This window comes from Suricata suricatta, chromosome 12, assembly GCF_006229205.1.
Source record: "Suricata suricatta isolate VVHF042 chromosome 12, meerkat_22Aug2017_6uvM2_HiC, whole genome shotgun sequence".
NCBI classification, from domain to species: domain Eukaryota; kingdom Metazoa; phylum Chordata; class Mammalia; order Carnivora; family Herpestidae; genus Suricata; species Suricata suricatta.
This window is the reverse complement of record NC_043711.1, coordinates 45,701,072-45,722,111: the sequence shown is the minus strand read 5'-3', so window position 1 is coordinate 45,722,111 and position 21,040 is coordinate 45,701,072. Positions and strand designations below refer to the sequence as shown.

At 40.9% G+C, this 21,040-nt stretch overlaps 1 protein-coding gene and 1 long non-coding RNA gene across 3 annotated transcripts in view; one reads left to right on the top strand and one right to left on the bottom strand.

Moving 5' to 3' along the window:
* SHQ1 (SHQ1, H/ACA ribonucleoprotein assembly factor) overlaps nt 1–21,040 on the bottom strand; it is a 97,273-nt gene that overhangs the window by 62,954 nt on the left and 13,279 nt on the right. The window contains exons 5-7 of the mRNA XM_029916013.1: nt 16,229–16,341; nt 9,557–9,684; nt 958–1,112 (exon numbers count right to left, since the gene is read on the bottom strand). Of these exons, the coding sequence (XP_029771873.1) occupies nt 958–1,112; nt 9,557–9,684; nt 16,229–16,341 (396 nt within the window). The remainder of the gene's footprint in view (nt 1–957; nt 1,113–9,556; nt 9,685–16,228; nt 16,342–21,040) is intronic.
* Nucleotides 11,235–20,403, top strand: LOC115273111. Of its 2 annotated transcripts, XR_003900685.1 has the most exons (4): nt 11,235–11,327; nt 13,428–13,536; nt 15,798–15,999; nt 20,278–20,403. It is a non-coding gene; the product is annotated as an uncharacterized LOC115273111 (long non-coding RNA). The 2 variants fall into 2 exon arrangements; XR_003900683.1 differs by lacking the exons at nt 15,798–15,999; nt 20,278–20,403 and having other exon boundaries at nt 13,428–13,621.

Here is a 21,040-nt window from a genome sequence, read left to right as displayed (position 1 = left end):
TCCAAGAGATGGATCTCCTTGTAACAGTAGCTATTTCTGATGGCTGAGATTACGAGAGATTTTAATTATTTTCTTCATATGTATATTTCCCTTTTACACTGATATGAATTCTCTGCGTAATTTAAAAAAGGGAGAGCATATGCTCAGCTCGAAAACAACCCTTGAGCAAGTACAATTATAAACAGCTGCAGGGGCACATTGACAGGGAAGACTTTTTTTTTTTTTTTTTGGTTCTTCAGCCGTTTTAAAATGTACGATCACTGATTTAGGTGAGAAATACGTTAACTCTTCATTTACAAAATTCAATGTGGATCAAGAAGAGATATAATCCATTTTTATGTTATTAAAAAAAGACCATTTAAGAAATAATGTTCTTTACAAAAAGTTTTTACTTTAACAAGATTTCTTAAAATAGCAAAAAAGGATTCAGGCTTTTTTAAATGTGACTTACATGTTATGTTTTCAGAAGCACACATACTATGAAAATCGAGGGACACCTGCAGACAAATGCTCTGATTCCCTTTTTTGTAAAATGGGTGCACCATGCGCCTGCTATACCTTGCATCTGCTCAGGGACAGCTAGGACAGAGACTATAGGTGGGTGTCGTAAAGTTCACCTCTTGTCAACGCCAAGTGTCACGTGGCAACAGCCCTCTTCTTTGAACAAGTCCTCCCCCAAAGAGATGAGAGCTCAGGATATCCCCTCTCTACCCTCGGCTTTATTGCCCCACTCCACTGCGTGACAGACACGGATGTGCAGAGGGAAGGAAACAAGAACGAGCCAGCAATCCGTGTTCACGTCGGGGCCCACTACCACCATGCACACCATGCATCCACCAGGAGCATCTCCCGAATAAATCATCACAGCAGGGCTCACTCTCGACAGGAGGAGTGACGCCTTACAGTTGATTCAGTCTGGTCACCCATGCCAACATGCACAGACACACGTGCACTTACGTTCTTCTCGCCTTCGGTGACACGAGTTTCGTAGCAATATGCCATAAGGATATCAATCAAACTGTAGTACACTTGGTGGAGAGCTCTCTTGTCCAGTAGGTAAGACTTGTTGACAAATTTTCGCAGCTGATATTTCTCTTCTTCAGAAAAAGACACTAGAAAAAAAAAATCCATTTAAAAATGAAACGCTCCATTCAGTTTTGCAAAACTCCCAGTGGGGAGGATTTTTCAAAATTAGAACTTCGATTATAGAAGCTGAAATAAGAGTAATTTAACTCTGAATATAGAAGGAACTTTTAAACGAGACTTCACAGTTTTATTAAGGGCTGTGCATCTGCTCAAACCCTAGTAGAGCTAAATAAAGGAGAAATATCTAAACAGTATCTATTCCTTACTTCCAGGATGCCCCCCTCTTTTTGCTACACTGTCCTGTATTCAAGGCATCTAAATGCCAGAGCTAATGACTTTAAAATTAAGATAACACAGTTTGAGAACAGAAAACATTATGGCTAAATAAAGCCCTCTGTAAATATTCATTATCCATTTGGAAAGTTCTATACAAAGAAATAGGAATATTCTCATATAATAGTTAACATTAAGAGCAAAGTATCTATTAATATCCTTTAAACACAGAAACCAAGTGTTACCAGCATAACACACAAATGTGACCACATCACAGGATGTTTTTTTTCGATAAGGTGTCTTTTCTTCTTTGGCTCTCACCGCATCCATCTTTCTCAAGAACCTCCCCCACATTAAAAATCTAGTGTATAACATTTCATATTTTTATGAAATCATGTAATCATGTAACGTTACACACACACATAAACATATACAAAGGAATTTATACCATCCCCCTGCCCCTGTCATAGAATTAGATCCTTTTTCTCCATCTAGCCTGCCTCACTCAGTAACTCTGGCAAATCTCTCCTCTCCAAGTCAACTGGTACTTAGCTAATTTTCGTAAAGGCAAAGAATATTCCGTGGTATGGTATGCTCTGTCCAACCACTCCCCCTACTGATGGGCATCCACTGTGCTTCTAGTTTCCTGCCACTGCTCGTAAGACCACATGTCCTCAACACACGTCCTCAGATGATGGGAGGTTTTATTTCTATAAAAGAGACTCCCCAGAGTAAATTCGCTGGGTTAAAAAGTGCATCTGTTGTAAAAGAATACTTTATTGAAAGGCTACAACTCTCCCTTTTTAATGGCCTTGGATTCTCCTTCCACACACATTGCTCCCACCCAGTGATAAATTTAATAGCTTTTCCTACTCATTTCCACTTTAACAGATAGCAAGCAATGGTGTTATGAAGAATTCTAAGAGGAGCCCCACGGAGTCACATCATTTGAATGTGGGCAGAACCTGTGACTTGCTTATATCCAAAAGAATATGGCAATGGTGATGGGACAGCCAATGTCATAATTATGTCCTTGTAAAGAGCAAACTGGAGCCAGACTCACCGATGGTTTTGAAGATATTAGACGCCATGTTGTTGCCATGTTGTTAGAGGCTGTTTGCCAGCAAAGTGTGGGGGGCTGTGAAATGTGAGAGTAGCCCCCAGCTGACAGCCAGCAAGGGCACTGGGACCTTAGTTTGACAGCTGCAAGGACAGAATTCTGCCAAATATCATATGAGCCTGGAAAAGAACTCTGAGGTCCAGGAAAGAACGTACCAACCAACACACATTAAAAAAAAAGAGAGAGAGAACATGGCCACATTTATCTACACCCTTAGTAAGACTCTGAGCAGAGGACCCAGCTAGCAAGCTTGAGTCCTGATCTATGGAAAATGAACTGTTTCTAATTTGTGGTAATTTGTTAAGCAGGGGGAAAAAAAAAAACACCTAATACAGTGATATACCACTATTAGTGCAGGTAGTATTTTTCTAACTGCTAAACGTTAAGCATTATTTTATAGGTTTGCTGGCAACCTGTGAATGAGACATTAAATGTGTTTTGCCCATTTTTTTCCTATTGAATAGCTCATCTTGTCAAATTTTTAAAAACTTGCTCTTCTAAACCCTAGTCATATCTCCAAGTCGACTGCATCTCTACTGACTTTGTCTATGGGGTCCTTTGCCACTGATTTATCTTTTTTTGTGTGTGTAGCCAAATACATCCATCTTTAAAAAACAACAAACAAACAAAGACTTTGGATTGAGAGTCTTTGATAAGGTTTCCCCCAACTCCTGCATGGTACATGAAATCTCTCATCTTTTCTTTAAGATTTATGGTTTCCTTTCTAAAATCTCAGTCTTTAATCCAGCTGGAAGTAATTTTTTTGTGTTTTAAGATTCTGGTTAATTCCAGGTAAACAGTTATTTGTGTCAGCACAATTTGGTCAGTAATCTGTCTTTTTCCACTGTACTGAACTATTAACTTTGTCAAATAGATCTGTTGTTTTTCTTACTAAAAATTATTTCCAAGCATTTTCAGCTTTTATGACTTGTAAATACAATATTTCCTCCCCAGTTCCAGTAATTTATTGATAGGAGAGAAAAGCTATTTTTTTTTTCCACAAACCACCTTTCCCAATGTTTGGCTGCGCTGACCAAAACAGTGAGGTACTTAATAAATACTAATAGTTTAAAAAAAAAAAAACTTTATGTCGACATTGGTAAGGTAAGCAAGAATAAGATAAGGCTGAAGTTCTTTCTAATTTTCCTCTGAGCTTTACAATGTAGGCAAGCTATCAAGTACCTATTTTCTCACATGAAAACATGAGATTATCGTTATTACCACACAGATGAAGTAAAATGCATCTTATCTTAAAACAAGATTTACAGAAAGAGTAACCATGAACAACATGCGTGTCCTCAGTTCCTAGCTAGTGTAAGTAAAACACGGCCTGCTACCTGTCTTAGGGTAATGTCTAAAGAAACTTAAACATCTAGATATTTTAAGTTACCTCTAAAAAAAAAAGTTATCAATCTTTTACTTGCAAAGTAATCTTTAAATCTCCTTCCATGCCCAATCAACTATTTTCAAATTCACCTGAAAAGTTTTTAAGTTCGATCAAGAGGAGCATTTTGCTTCCAGTTCCAGTGGTTCATACCAAGGTAATTCTAAGAAAAGAAGGAAAAAAAAACCACTTTAAAAGTGGTTCTTCCTTCAGATTTTAGAATTGCCTGTTACATTCAGGTAACGACAAGCTAAACTGCTAACTGAAAGACCCCAAAATACAGTGGCTTCCCTGAGACAGAAGTTTCTCTCCCACACCACTGTTCTGAATGAATGAGCCAGGACTGGTGAGGCATCAGCATCTCCAGCACATGACTTCCAACAATGCATCTAAGAAAGCCGGTCCAGATTTTTACCATTTCCTAACCAATGGGGAAGCAGAATAGGAGGGCAAACACCTTCTTTCTAAAGTCCTGGTCCAGGGCACACAGCACTTCCGTCATTTTCCATCATCCAGGACTCAGTCACAGGGCCACACTGAGTGGCGAAGAAGGAAAGCAAAGGGGGCCACTGGGGCGTCACTAGCTGCGTGCTCACGTGCCCAGATCCAGCTCAGGAAGCCCCTCAGGGAAAAAGGACTAATAAAAGACAGCTGGCTGGCCGTGATGCCTTTTAGGAGACAAAAATTATTAAGTTGCTTTTCAGTATTCCCAACCCACTCTCTGACTAGCCAGTTTCCCCATCCCTTCTATCTCTGCTCAACAAAAACTCCCCTTCTACTCATCACAGCGGGACAAAAGCCAGAAGAGAGAGATTTCCTCACACATGCTGGGTCCCTGACACATAGTTTCCCAAACCCCACGTCTGTCCTCTCTTAGGAGCCTTAACTTTAACACAGCTTCTTTTTGTTTAAAGGCTTCCTTCCAGCAGTTTTACAGTCTATCCTCAGGGGGAAGAAAATCTTAAATACAGTTCCGGGAAATTACTAGAAGCAATACTCCTTTACTCATTAAAATTTACTTAGTGCAAAAAAAAAAAAGGTCTTGAAATATATTTATGCAATCATTTTTTAACGATGTTAGAAATCCTATGTTTAAAAAGTATGAGAAGAACCAGGGAAGCGATTTGCGCACGTGCTGCTTACATAAATGATAACGATGGGAATGCGTTTGCTTCATTTGCTGGCAGCAGCATAAAGAAATGTGTATACTTTTAAATTTAATGCATGTAGGTGTCAGGTGAAGCATTCTTTAAAGACTGGCATTCGGAAAACAGAATCAGTAAGACAAACTGGGTGCCCAGCGTCCCATTAAAGGGCTCATATGACGATGCCTTGATTTAAATAGAAGCTCTCAGTTCAATTAAAGTAATCTGATTTAAGGAAAATTTAAGCACACATTCACTGCATGAAGAAAGTATACCTAACAAACTATTTTAAGCCCCCTAGTAATTCCTAAGAAGGTTTGAGGCAGTATTCCCCTAGGTATAGTTTTTGAGACGTTCATTACTTTAGCTAATAGCAAAGTGCCAGGTGTTCATGATGATATTATCTCACTTGAGAAAAGCCATTTTATCCTAGTTGACTAATAAGGACTTCTGTTTCCAGATAATTCTAAATTATAAGGTAAGCATGCCCAGAACCATTTAATAACACATTAACTCATCTGAATGTTTATACTTTCATTCTTAAGTAACCACACCCGTACATATACTTAATTATCTGTAAAGACTGACCTAGAACTATAGGTTCTGACGTTCCATTACCCACAAGGAAGGGCTTCTGCATAACCTAAGTCACTTTCCACGACTGTATATAGAAGAAAAGCCTACTTGAATGTACTCATGAATTCCTGGATGCTAGGTGCCCCTAGCCTTTCCTTGAAACACACCACCTTTTTCTGAGTGTTTTCAACTCGCATTTTGGCCTAAGTAGTTCATTAATAATACACAAATGCATTTAAATTCTGAAATTCAAGCAAAGAAACCAGAGATGATAAATAACAATATTAACAAAGTAGGAAATCACTAGAGAAACCAAAAGTCTGAGCTCCCCAAGGCCTTTCTGAGTGGAGCTGTAAATCACATCACCCCGAGGGGAACTTGGGGAGGTCTGCACACAATCAGGTCTAACTAAGCAGCAGCAATGGAAATAATCACAGATGCAGTGCCAACAATACTTGGATGATTGCCACCATGAGTAACATTTGTCAAGCATTTGTATGACTTAGCTACACTACAAAGCAGCCTTGCTATACAGTTCACAACATTTTGGTTAATTATACTTCTATAAATAATCTACAGTCAAACAAAGGCAGCTGAAAGCTCGATTCATTTGGGGAAGAAACCGGTGCACTGGCACGATGCAAATGGCCCAGGACCACTCCCAATGTGAAAAAAAACCCAGTCAGTACATTTGAGGACGGCAAAGGGGCTTCCATCAAAATGGAAAGTGACCTTCTTACTTCACTTTGAATATTCTCTATAGTTTTGTTACTTTGAAATCGTTCCTTCTCTCTAAATCCCCCTCCGAAATATCTGTCGTCTGTGGGTCAACAATTAAATAATCCCTGATCCGGCTCCTCTCAGAGGAATGCAAATCTGTCTATTATATTGTATACTTTCTGGAAACAGATCAAGGGAACCAGAAGAAAATGTGCTGCATTCAAACCTTTAGCCTAAATGGGTAGCCCCGCAGAGCTACAACTTTCAAAGCTGACACTGACAGTTAGCTCCACAAACACTGAAGAACTCACTGGTGCCAAACAGGATGTCCCTGCTAGGAAGTTCACTAACTAAAAATGTTATGTGGTGTCACACCAAGCAACCGTGTGCCAAGATTCTCGGGCTGAGATTAACCACAGAAAGACAACATGGGAAATGTGGTAAGTCCATCCTCACGAAACCAGAGCTCAGCGGGAGCATGGCATTTAACGCTTCCATTTACAAGCCTCTGGGGAGGAAGGCTGGCATCATTACTAAAGACGTTAATAAAAGTCTCCATGTTGTAACTCAGGGCTACAATGAAAATTCTAGGAATCATAAAATCAAAGGAGTCATAGCTAAGGCAAAGACAGGGAGCAAAGTTCACCATCTAAGGCATATCTAGAATTGTACACAATCTCGCTTACTATCTTATAAGGAGGCTGAATCAAAGGTAGAGCCCTCACCTGCACTGTTACATCTGCCTGGCATCACCCCACTACGGGGACACAGAAAGGAAGGAGGCCAGAAAGGCAAAGAACAAACAGGAAGCAGAAGGGAAAATACAGCACTAGCAGGCTCCTTGAGTAGGCTGAGGACTTGAAGGTTTATTTCTTGGTTTATTTTTCACCCATATTGTGATCTGATTCAACATACTTCAACATATTTTCCTAATTCTGGGGGTCTCCAATACTTGAACAAGAAAAAAAGAAAAGACAGGGGCACCTGGGTGGCTCAGTCAGTTAAACGTTTGACTCTTGGTATCAACTCAGGTCATGATCTCATGGTTTATGGGACAGAGCCCCACATTAGGCTGTGTGCTGACAGCACTGGGCCTGCTTGGGATTCTCTCTCCCTCGCTGCCCCTCCCCCACTCACGAGCATGTGCTCTCTCAAAAAAATAAAAAAATAAACATTTTTTAAAAAAATAACTCGTTTAAAAAAAAACTTCCCCTTAAAGCTTTGTAAATATAAAGAAATTTTAATTTCGCAGAGAAGCCATTCAATTCCTGGCACTCCCACCATTGATTTTACTCTACAATAATAATCGCTAACATTTACAACATGCTAGGGATTTTAAGTACGTCATCTCATTCAATCATCAAGACAACTCTGTGAGGTAGGTCTAGGACTTCCGCAGCAATCCTGCAGAGCTGCAAGGTCACACAACTAGCCTGTGATGGAGCGAAGGGTTAGCCCGAGCCCCACCTTTAGCTTATACCTCATTCTTACCCCAATACTCGGCACATTTAGAAAAAGTGCTTTCTGTACAACAACTCAGAGCTTGAGTTCTTCTACCACAGATCACAAGTCCTTGCTATTTTTAATGGTGATTTGGAGAAGGAATCACCATACTAGCTCAGCAGACTACAACTGTACTCTAAGCACCGGTCGGGACACGTGTCATGGGTGGGATGAGGACGAAGGGACGCAGGGGCAGTGGTCAAAGGGAAGAACTAGCTTAACCTTCCATTACAATTACACACACAGAACTAACTCAAAGGCTGGCTCTCACAGAAAACAGGACCTAGAACAAGCTACAACCGATCAAAGCGGAGCAAGTTAGAATTTAAATCAAAGAAAGGTAAAAAAGCTTTTCTTGATTTTAAGGGCAACTAGCTCACCCTTGTGGACAGAAAACTTAACTACACAACCACCAATTTCCACCTGCACCACCTCATCAAAAGACTGCACTGAAATTGGGGAAGCTGATTGAGACCAGTATCCATAGCCTTGATGACTTCAGAGTGAACAAACTTTCTAAGCAGATCTACACGGCATATACATTTATCTACCTACACTGTTAGCAATCCTCTGCCTGAAAATGTGTCAAATGTGGGACATCTCTGAAAGATTCTTAAACTCAAGTCAAATATAAAACCAAAGATTTGTTTAAAAGAATGTTAACAAGAACCATTATTTATAAATGAGTTTCTCTACGGCAGTAGTCAATTACAAAAGATTAAAGTAGCGATTTTTTAATCTGGTAGAAATCCCCTAAACTCTAACAAAACTGAACTACAAAAATATTTACTACAATATTTATCTATTGTATAAATATTTCCTGAGAACTTATGTAACGGGCACTAAGCTAGACAATGGAAATACAGCAGACAGACTGCTGCATTATTACGCAGAGAACAAAGCACTGTTATGCAACAGACTTGCAGCTACTTCAGACTGAGTGGCCTAAGAAGGCTACTGTGAACAACTGTAAACAACCCAAATGTCCTGTCAGTAATAAACAGCCCCAATGTCCATTGATCATGATACAAATATACAGCAGCACACCAGGCAGCCACTAAAGCTCGGGCAGAACCCTAGGTGCCCAACATGGAAGGGGTACAAAATGTGCTACAGACTGGACAAAGCCAGGAAAGAATAGAGTGAATGTGAGTCCATTTAAAATTTTCTGAAAGCTACTATTCAGATGTGGGTATATATAGGCACTGAAAATACCCCCAAATTGTTAACAAGTGATTACTGCTTTTTAATACAGAAATAAAAGCCAAATCAGTATGACAGAAAACATGGGCCTTCTATTACTGATCCTTCTGAAACTTAAAATTCTAACATATAGACTTAATAACATGGAAAAATTGGGGAGGACATATCAAATTCATTCAAGAGACGAAGAGAATGAAAACCAGGTCCTTTCCCACCACTGCTAATACTCAAATCCCCTTACCACAGAGGAATGTTTAGATCTGTCAAGCGGATTATTCAACTATTACAACTGTCCTGTGTGCTCATGTCCCTAAATTTACTTAAAAAATAAAAATTTTAAAAAGGACCCCAATGATTCAACTATACTTCAAAAGACTGTTCCAAGACCAATCTAATCATCAAGTGGAATTTTCCAGTCTGGGGTGAAGACTCCATTTCTAAAACTAGCAAACCAAAAGAACATCTTCCCTCCATGAGGGAATTACAATGGTGTGCTTAGTAACAGGGACGACGGGAAACTAATGAGCCTGACTTTGAGTTTCTTACCTAAAGCAGCAGGATTTTCTTGCCCCTGACTCTTTCCCAAAGAGGCCATCATTTTTGAATGTATGTCAATCCACCAAGGCTTATACTTCAACACCTGCTCAACAGCCTCATCTTCAAAAAAGTCAGCTCTGGAAAGAAAACAGTGAACTAGCTTGTTACACAGAATTGGGCTGGTTTTCTTTTTCTTTTTTTTAAATTTTATCTTAACTTCTCACATTGCTACTAGAAACAGAGATTGTTAATTCAAAGCACAGATCAAGGAAATGAGCACTGTACTCACTTTCTATGTGGTTACTAATCACCAAAAACGAAAGCTGGAATCGGACTAAAGGGGTACGTGACATTTCTGCTCTTCTCGGCAACAACTCGGAGAAAGACCAGTCCTCCCCCGAAGGCCCACGCCCCTCCTCCCCTTCCGTCCTGCACTGGCGTGGGATGAGGCAAATCTGAACACACAAGGGAATGAGGTACTAAACCTGGGCTAGGTTTTCAAGTACCACCTGTTCTGGTAAGGTTACAATGAAGGAAAGAATCTTTTAATTCCACCAAGCAAAGAAAAAATAAAAACATAATCAATAGAATATATGGTATACTGCACACCCACAGAAAGGCTACACATTAACACACACACACACACACACACACACACACAAATCATTTATTAGCATGCACCCTCATACTTTCTACTAAGATGCAATTTCTCTTACTTAGCTCTGCTAGTCCTAATAGTCCCTTTGCTTAAAACTACTGAAAAAGAACAAAGCAACCTTTGTAAAGGAGAGAAAATTAATTTGCCTGTACTTCACTTTCCGGGTTTTAACTTGCGAAAAAACCGCTACCTTCAAAATATACTCCTGGAGGACATTTATTCAGAAGTTCCATGACCTTGCATTCAAAACTAAAAACTGGTATTTGTGGGACCAGAACAACCAAAAGTAGAATTCATAGGGAAAAGTTCATTTATATTTCAGTTAATTCGAAAATCAAGGAATTGTCTGTTTTCATAGATTGACTTTATAGCTGAAAGTTGTATGACCAGAAGTATTTTTTCTTTCAACTGAAATACTGAAATCTTTCTAAAGATAGATGTATCACAGATAACTTACCGTATCTTCATACATGCCAAGCACTGTACTAAATGGCTTTCACCCATTACTTTCTTAAATCTTGACACCATCCCCATGGGCAAGGAGTACTACTGCTACTCCCATTTCATAGAGGTGGAAACAGAGGGTCAGAAAATTTGTATATCGTGGGCAAGGTCAAAGAACCAGTAAGAAGTATGGCCAGGATCTGGACCCAATTAAGTCCTACTCCAGAATCCAAGCCATTAACCAATATAAACATTCCATTTCTATGCCTGAGAAAATAAAAGTACACATTGGACAAAACTCAATAGCAATGATCTTGAAACAGTAATTCTCAACATCAATTTTTGTCAGGTGCATGAGAGATATTTCAAAAAGATAAGTACTATGAGTAAATGGATAAAATGCTTTAAAAACGTCAACAGGAAGTACTGACTCTGCCCTGTGCCAATTCCATTTTGGGCACTGGGGTTACATGGCTGACAAGAGACAGGAAGTCTCTTGACAGGAAGAGAGTCATGGAAGGGCCCAGCAGTCACAATACAAGTGCTATGTAACTACTATGACCTAACAGTACTAGCATCTATGGCAAAGTCACACTGGGATGACAGGGAAGGTCCCTGGACGGAAGATTATCTACGCCACAAGCTGAATGACAATTAACGGTAACCAGACTAAGAGGGGTAAGAGAGAGTATTTTGGGCTAAAAGAATAGTTAGCAAAGGCCAGGTACCAGAAGGCACATTTAAGGGGTGAGGTAGGGGGAGCTGAGGAGAGCTGAAAATAATACATTGTAGTGACAACAACACTGTAAGCCATGTCAAAAAAACTCTACACTAAAAACGACTGGACACTTAAAAGTTTTTACATATGGGTCTGACATCAGTGTGCTTTGGCCCAATGCTCTCACTGCAGTCTGGAAAATGGTCTAATGGAGCAAGCCCCAGGGCACAGAATCATGGAGGCCGGGAAGGGGGCAGTAGATATGGACATGGAGCAAAGTATTTGTATCCAAGCTAGAGTTAGAGGCTAGAATCCATAGGATGCAGATGTAAAAAGAGTCAGGAGTCAAGGTCTATGCCCCGCATTCCAGCTGAGACAGTGAGGTGGACAACAGTGCCCTCTCATGAGACAGGAACACAGGGACACTGAATAGACATGGCTAGAGACATAATGACTTCTGCTTGGAACAGTCCGGGTCTGAGATGTCCTTGTAGGACATGCAGAGACAGTGCCATAGGCAGTTAGCCACACAAACCTGATGCTCAGCAGAGAGACATGGAGTCATATGCATTTAGACGTGACTGAGGCCAAGGGAAAGCACAGAATCACCCAGCAAGAACTTGGAGAATGAGAAAAAATTTTGAACGCCAGACACTGGAAAGTTGACGGCATTTGAAGCAAGAGTTGAAGAGCCCATCCGAAAAGATGCTGGGTCCCCCTAGGAGAAGTGATGCGAAAAAAACCAAAACAGGGCTTTGTAAAATCTAATACCTCCATGCCCTCCCTCCAAAAATTTCCAAATGTTTAAATGACTCTTTTGAGTAAAATCTCACGAATAGAGTCCCAATAGTTGAAAATGTGATGATTTATCCTTTACACTGTCCATGGCTTAAGAGTTTCGTGAATAAGATGTGAAGTTGACTAATGTTCCACTTTCCAAAATGACTTTATTTTTTCAAGTGTTTCAATGTCGCTCATTGACCAAGCATTTACTAAGTGCCCCATACAAATGCGGCAGCAGAGAGACAAAGATCAGGGCTCCACGGGGCGATGGGGGTACAAAGTCAATGTTGTAGAATTGAGCTGATCTGTAACCTGGAAGCCCCCAGGAGGCCTTCCTCTGCCAGTCTGGGAGGGAGGGAACCCAGGGCAACAGGGGAGCTCAGCCTATAAAGATAAGTAAAAGTCATCCAAGCTAGGTGGGGCAAGGGAGAAAAGAGGTGTCACAGGAGTATCAAGAATAAAAGGTGTGCAAGAAGCAGCATGGTACAGGTGGAGACATAACTAAAATTCATTATCGCTGCAGTGTGAAACGTGGACAGGGAGAGGCAAAAGAGAAGCCCCAGAGATAAGCACAGTCCAGATCACAGTGAACTTTCGACACCATGCTAAGGAGGTAGAAGTGTGTGACACCATTCTGAGAGGTGATGGAGAACCCAGTTAAGATTTAAAGCAGATGTCCGTGTTCAGTCCTTAACACGCGGTCCTGGTGGTTTTATGGCTGATGGGCTTGCAGCAGTCCAGGCCGGAGGTGGAGACACCAAACGTGAAGCCATGACTTGGCTGCACTAAGCCAGACACAAGGGGGACCAGAAAGAGACTGAGTGAAGGAAACAGTAAAGAGATAAATGGTACCACTTCTGGATGGATTAGAAGCATGGGGTAAGAAAGGAGTCGAAGATGAATCTCAGGTTTCTACCCTGAGTGACTGGGGTGAAAAATGGTACACTCCGCCAAACAGAAATTGAGGAAGGCTTTCCAGATAAAAATGTTGAGTTTAATTCTGGACATGTAATAGAGGAATCAGCGAAAACCCAGTCGCTCTCCAAACCCTTAACAACATGACTTTTCTGCAGAGCACTTATCACAATCCAAGTATCGTCTCCTTCCCCACTAGAAAATAAGCCCCATGAGCGCAGTGGCCTTGGTATTCACGCAAATCCTTGGTGTGTGTGACACTGCCTGGCAGGCAGTTCATTCAAACCTGTATTTGTTGAACAAATTAGTGTGTATGTGAGAGAATAAATGGATGAAATTTCACCCGAACACTTTCTCCTCAGCTTGCCATTCTGAGTAAAAAGCCAGCCATGCTGGAAGCACGTGGTCCTCTCCCCAGCCTCATCATGACTACTTCCGGCCTTGACATTCCTCAATCAACCCAAAAGCCGCGTGAGCATGCCAAACTCCTGAACAAATTTACAGCACTTTCACACTGAAAAGTTGCAATTTAAAGTGGCACCCCAAATGCTACTGATCACTTTTGTATCTTTTCTTATCTCACAGATATTTAGAATGCTAACTGAATTTTTCTGTTTTCTCCCAAAGAAGGACACAGGCAGATTTCATGAAATGGTTCAGGCAAAAGATATGTGACAATTAAAAAAACAATTTGCCTGGGGAAGGAAAGAAAAACCATCCTCAGCAAGAGAAATATCAAAACTTGGGTGACAGGCAAAACAGAAAGACCTATTAAAGAATGTTTTAAGATGTCTTCCACAAACTGTACAGTAAAAATAATATCCAAATGGTGTTACAAATAGCAAAAAATAGATACTCATAAACAATACATGTTTAGGGACCATCTGTGTCCAGTATTCTGCTGGGCTGCAAAACAGAGCAGGAAATACCAGCACAGAATGGCTTCTAGATTTTACAGCAGAAGATCTAAAGAATAATGATTATCCTAAGTTGTTGTATGTGTCTTTGAAAGATATGGCTTTTCTTATATAATGAATTTACCTCATTGTGTTCTGCCTTAGGATGGAATTAAAATTAAGTTTTCCTTAAGCTCCCAAAATACCAGACACCATGAGGAGATATCACCACCAGTAAGAAGTCAAACAACTTGAAGGTCTCATATACTACACACTGATACACACTATGTATATTATGCATGTACATTACATTTACGTACATAAATGTGTAACATAATACATGCAATGTATTGTCTGCACGGTAGGTGAAAATTAAAGCAAATCTTTTCCTCCACTGTATTAGCCATTAAGAACAACTTAAAAAGCACCGTACTAAAAAAATTTTTAATTGAAAATATAAAAATATTTTCTTGGACTTTACTTAATATTAACACATCTGGGTGAGTCAGTCAGTCAATATGAAAAATGGGTAAGAAGTAAAACAAAAATTACAACTAGCCCAAGTCTTACTGTTACTGGAAAAGTCACAAAGAACCTTTACTTCATGGCTCCCACTCTCCGACCTGCCCATGACTAAATTTAAACCACTCTTGTTAGAACTCTTCCTTAACAAATGGAAAGAACAGTTCATGCATACTATTAAAGAAAATGAGCTTCTGGATAAAGAAACACAGAAGACAGAAAAATAAGGGCTGCATATAATATCGCTCTGCTTACTATAAATTCCAATTTCCTAATTCTCTTAGGCCATGTAGTTATTCTTCCAGTTTTAGAAGAGAAGAGATAGGCAGTTCTTCTAATTAAGCTCCCTCCCACTTGAAATTTTAGTCTTGTAAAGCTCATTCTGTTTTCATGCTGGCCTGAGAAATTTGCTGACAATGAAATTTCCCACTTTAAATATTCAGCATGATTTTAAATAGGATTCTTCAAATTACTCTTCAGTGGACCTTTATAGCCACAATTGGAGAGATAAAGGTAATTAGAAATGGCAATGTAAATGGAGCTGAATCTCTCAGATGTCCTCCAAAATATAACATACCCTGCTCTTACCCAGGTCCCCCTAGGATGTTGAACAGTTCCGACCATTTATCACTACACATCATTCAATGCCTTTGAACATCACAAGATAGATTTCTGCCATTCCAATTAGTCTCCCACTGTGTCACAGGAGATAGAATGTTAATCACAAGAGCAACAGCAGTTAAACTGAAATAATGCACATGAAAAGGAAATACAAAATGACAAATGGAAAGACTCTTTTCAAGTCCTGACAGAGCCACTTAGTAGTGGTATGACCTTGGGCAAGTCCTTTAACCTTCTTTCCCCAACTGTTGTGAAAACAGATTTAAATAATCACTTGAGAGCACCTGATAAGCTGAAAGCACTAGACAAATATAAGGGAATACAATAATTACAGCTGCATATATAACAGTTGAGAAATTGTTGGCCCAGAGCTTGGGAAGAATAATAATTGAGGCCTACATCAACATACGACTCACATCCTAAGCACCCACAGAGGCCAGGCGACAAACCCTGATGTGGAAGAAGTACTGCTTATGTGGCCAGTGAGAGACATCACAATGTGTCAGGTGAATATTTACCTATACATTAACCAGGTAAGTCTGTTAGGCAAATACAAGCCTGAAAGAGACATGCTATGGCAAAAGACACAATTAAGGCAGATGAGAAATACAGCAAAACTTAAAATTAGATTTTATTCATACCCTACTGCAATGAATAATTATTTGTTAATTAGACTCAGATCTTCAATTGCAGGTGCTCGGAGATAAACTGTTGGTAAAACCCTGGATCAGCCAAGAAATGCAGTAAATGAAGATTCAAATTCTTAAAAAAATTGAAACATCTTTTCATTTACACAGACCATTAATTACAAAAGAAAGTCTACTGAAAAGAACTATGAATATTCTCACGAATGCAGTGTTCTACTTTTAAGCCTGGCGAGGAAAAACTTAAAGAAGTACGGTAAAAGTTCCCCAGCGCTAGAATGATCTACTGAGATGCACATCTTTCTGATCACAGACCCTTAGCACTTTGTAGATTAATTCACAAGTCAGTTAAGGTTCTGGGTCATCACTAATTTCTAGAATCCCAAAACCACAGGCCTAGTATACTTAAAAAGGCACTCCAAAAAATTTCAAATCAATGTCAGGTCAATTTTTAAACGCTTAAAAAATCTCACTACTCACAGATAATGATCAGGATCAAATTTGGCCAGCTCAGCAGCTAGGCGTTTCTGTCTTCGTTCAGCGGCAGGAGTGGAATCCGGATCCTTAATATCAATAACATCACTCAATTCATCCTGCGAACAACCAGAAAAGAAAGAAAAATTGCTATCTCCTATTTTGTCATTGAAAAAGCATATTTCACACAAAAGGCCAAAACCAAGGAACAATCTCATCAGCAGGCCATAATACTACCTGTGACATTTAGACTCAAATCCAGCAAATGTTTGTTAAACACTTAGTGCTTCTCTGTTGGAAGCTTTCACATAAGTTATCTCATTTAATTCTTACAACAAAGTGATCAATATGTATCAGAGCCATAAACATTCATCATTAACTTTTTTTAATGTGTATTTCATTTTGAGAGAGAGAAACAGAGCATGAGCAGGAGAGGGGCAGAGAGAGGGGGAGACACAGAATCAGAAGCAGGCTCCAGGCTCTAGGCTCTGAGCTGTCAGCACAGAGGCTCACGTGGGGCTTGAACCCACACACCATGAGATCACAACCAGAGCTGAAGTCAGACACTTAACTGACTGAGCCACCCAGATGCCCCTAAACATTCATCATTAAAAAAAAAAAAAAAGAATAAGCCCTATAAGCAACAGGAACATGCAATTCTCCATTTCTTCCCTATTTACTTCTAGATATTTTAAAGTTATTAATAGCATGTTTAAATACATTTCTAGACTGTAAGATGGAGATGCTCCTGCCATGTCACTAGCAAACAGAAACTTAGATAACTTTTGTGTGCCCCTAAATCTCCGTGTGACAGAAACCCACTAGATCTATTCGGCCAGTCTCCAGAGGCCAGGCCAACCCTGGGCACTATATTTACTTCCCAGTTCCTTCTCACCCCAAACAGGGTTAGCTGTGTGGCCCCAGCGAATCAGATATTTCCTATCTTTCTCTTGTAATTCTTTATCCTATAAAAACTTTATGCTTTTTGCCCCATTTTTCGAAGACCATTCACTTCCTCAAGTGTTAAAAAGTCTGTTTGATTCACTGAAATTGTCTTCTTTAATCACTTTAACAGGCAAAATGGTTTGAGTATCAATGGTCTGAACATCTACACATAGACTTTCCTTTTGTTTCTTCCTAAGGATTAACTCAGCTAGTCTCAAATAAGGATTTCCAAATAGAATTGATATATAAAATTGTGTGTGTTTAACTTTACGAGCAGACTTAAGACTTTTTAAGGGCAATTTTGATGTATATGACTTTCTATCTGCAAACTTGAAAAAATCAAATCCTAAGTGATATTCAATTTTCTGTAAAAGTCTTCACTGATGTATACACACTGATACAGAGCATGTTTCCTAAGTCAAACCCTATTCGAAACAGGTATAGTATGAAAACCGTCTAGGTTCCCTTATCGTCTTCTCTATTATTATTAGAATTATGAAGCCAAGAAACCTCATACAATGCAAAATATTCCTAAAGGTATGCCTTTTTTCTTTCTTCAACCTCCTCATCCCAATGACTGACCACAAAAGAGAAGTAGAGAAACTGAAAGAACCTTAAAGAGTATTAAGTCGACAGAAACCCAGGGAAATAACTTGCAAGAGTCATGGAGGCAAACTGAAAACTGAGCGGTAAATGGAAGGACAGGTTAGCGCCTAATAATCGGGCTTACAGTCAAGAGCTGTGATGCAAACTCACCACAAGGAAGTGAGCTAATAGTAAGCTGAAGGGGCCAAGGAGGCACTAGGATAAACACTCCCCACACAATCAAAATTTTTGCATTAAAGAAATAAATTCTCTCCTCCCTATCACGATCCACTTAGCTCAAGTAATAACAACATCTAACCTAAGCACATTCTAATACAATGAAAGGACCCAGAAAATCTTTTGGAAGTCACATCCAGAACACATTAATACTTCTAACTAAAAGCATTCCAAGCAAATACCAGATTCTTGGCTGTCCCCAAATAAAACTGTGCATTCCAAAAGTTCCCTTACAATTCACTTTTGGGAGATTCAGAATATATTTCCCTACAGGAATACTATTATGAATCATATTTATGTGCTATGGTAACCCACAAGTTTATCCCATTTATAATAAACGAACTAGAGTACCCTCCATACGAAGCGTGTACAACCCTGTGGCAATGTTTCCATGAGAAAATGCCTTCAGAGTTCCATTTCAATACACCAGAAACATCTCTTTCCCAAGCAGGACCGTCTGGACTCTTCCTCTCCTCTCACCTGCCTGAAGTGAACTCCTCCAGGCACACAGCTGGAAAAGGTGCTGACTGCAGGCCTTGGGAGGACAGGTCGAGTTGTACTGGGCCCACTGGACTCACCTCAGCAAGAGGACTACCATGAGTGCTGTTTCCTGCCCATGGACCCCAAGTCCTTCTCCCCAGCACCCCTGAGTCACCCATGTGCTTCCCTCCTGGCCCCAAGGAGTTCCCTGCGTGTACCTACATGTGTACACACACACTCATTCACTCACTCACTCACTCACTTCTGAAAGCAGCAGAAAAGCTGTAAATTTGCAGTCAGGCAAAATTGAAATTAAAACCTAGCTCCAGGGGTCCTGGGTGGCTCCACTGGTTAAGCGTGCAACTTCGCCTCAGGTCACAATCTTGTGGTTCGTGAGTTCAAGGCCTGCATTCGGGGTCAGAGCCCAGATTCTGTGTCTCCCTCTTTTTCTGCCCCTCCCCCATTCATGCTCTGTTTCTCTCTCAAAACTAAAAATAAACATTAAAAAATTTTTTAAACAAAAACAAACAAACAAACAAAAAACCAGCTCCAGTCTCACTGCAACCTCCCTGAATCTTCTCTTCCTTTCTGTGAACTAGTGACACCTCGGTCGTGAGGCTGGGGACTAGTTTACTCTTGCTGCTATAACAAATTCCTACAAACTTAGTGCCTTAACACAACACAGATGGATGGATTCTCTTATAGTGGTGGAGCTCTCAAGTCCAGAGTCAGAATCCCTGGGCTAAAATGAAAGGAAGGCAGGGCTGGTCCCTTCTCCCAGCTTCTAGGGCAGAATCGGGTGCTTAGCCTCTGCCATGTTGAAGGGTGGCTTCCTCATTTCTTGGCTGGTGCATTAAAACAAATGTCCCAAGACAATGCCCTGCCTCCCTCGGCTTGCATCATTGCATTGCCTCCTCTCTTTTTACTTTGACTGTCTTACTTCCTTCTTAGAAGGATCCTGTGATTTAGGCAGGGCCCACCTGGATAATGCCAGATACTCTCCCCAGCACAAGATCCTTAACTTAATCATATGTGCGAAGCCTCTTCGGCCACATAATGCAACATGTTCACATGGTCCAGGGACTGGCACACAGATATGTCGGGGAGCAGGGAGGGAAGCAGCATCATTCTGTCTACCACAGGCTCTTATGAGTATTAAATGAAACAATATGAGTAAAGCGTCATGCACAAGGCTTACTACATTCAATAAGGAGCTTCCATTCTGTTTCCCCATTCCATGCTGTTCCCTGTACTCAACAGCCAACTTCCTACCGAGAATACATGTCCTCCTTCCCCTTCTACATCCTCACTTGCCCGTAGCAATAAAAAGAGAAAAACAGGGATTAAAATGTGCTGCTTCATTACTTCACCTGAACCAGATGGAAGATCACAAACTGTATAATCTGGGAGGTTCTGTAGGTAACTCTACATTTCAGAGGGTCAATGGACTAAGGGAACCACAGGCATTTCAAATTTTGCTGACTGCATTGAGAATAAACCCAAACCTTCCCCGCAGCTCTGCACAATCAGGCCCCTGTCCTGCACTGCACCCCCACCGCCTACCTTCCCCTTCTGGCTCAAACCCCCCCAAGCCACATACCGGACTTCCTTCCCTTTCTGGAACCCTGAGACTCTACATTTACAATAAATACACTTCTCACCATTTAAGACTCAGTACAAATGTCACTCCTCAAAGGGGCCTTCTCTGGGCATCCTCAGCAAAGTAGTGCCCAGAGTCTCCCACACTACCCCGTCCGTTCCTTCACTTGTCACTATCTGAAATTCTCTTGTTTACTGGTTGCTCACAGGATTACTGACCAGCTCCCCACTAGAAGATTCCATGAGAACAGGAGCTCGGTCAATCTTCTTCCTCACTGCATCCCCAGCACTGTTCCTGGCCTTCAGCATTAAATCATTCATTCAGCAAATACTGTATGAGGACCTGCTTGGGGTGCTAGAGACCCAGAAATAAATATACAGACTAGGTGGCTGCTCTCATGAGAGTTAAGAATTAGACAGTAAGAATGCCGCTACCTTTCACCTCTCCCACCTCTCCCCGCCATGCTCCCAGACTCAGGGCCTCCACGTGGAGCTATGCGGCCCACACCCCAAAGAACTTGACCATCCCCAGCAGTACCAGCCCCACCAGGCCTGTCCTGTGCACACACACAGTGGCCCTGTCCAATTTGCACTCTCCAGAGGACGTGAAAGAAGCTACAAAGCCAAGTTGGCTCAGGATAGGGAAATCCACCTCAGGTGTCCACGGATCAAAGGCAGGGAGATAAGAAGATGGGATATGTTCAGCCACAGCAGAACAGAAGTAACTCTCCCTTGCTTTTTTAAGCACTGCCATGGCCACCATCACGGGAACCAGTTAAAGACGGGCACTGCCAAGAAAAGGTCACGCAGGATTTACATCAGGCTTATGAGAAATGCTGGCAGAGCTACTGCAGAGACCCTCCAGGGAGAAAACGAACTGTGGGCACATCTGGCCAGCAGATCTCCTGGAGACAACAGCCTGGGGTCCCCGGGGCAGCTGCGGGACAGAAAGGGCCGGCGTGCCAGTGTCCT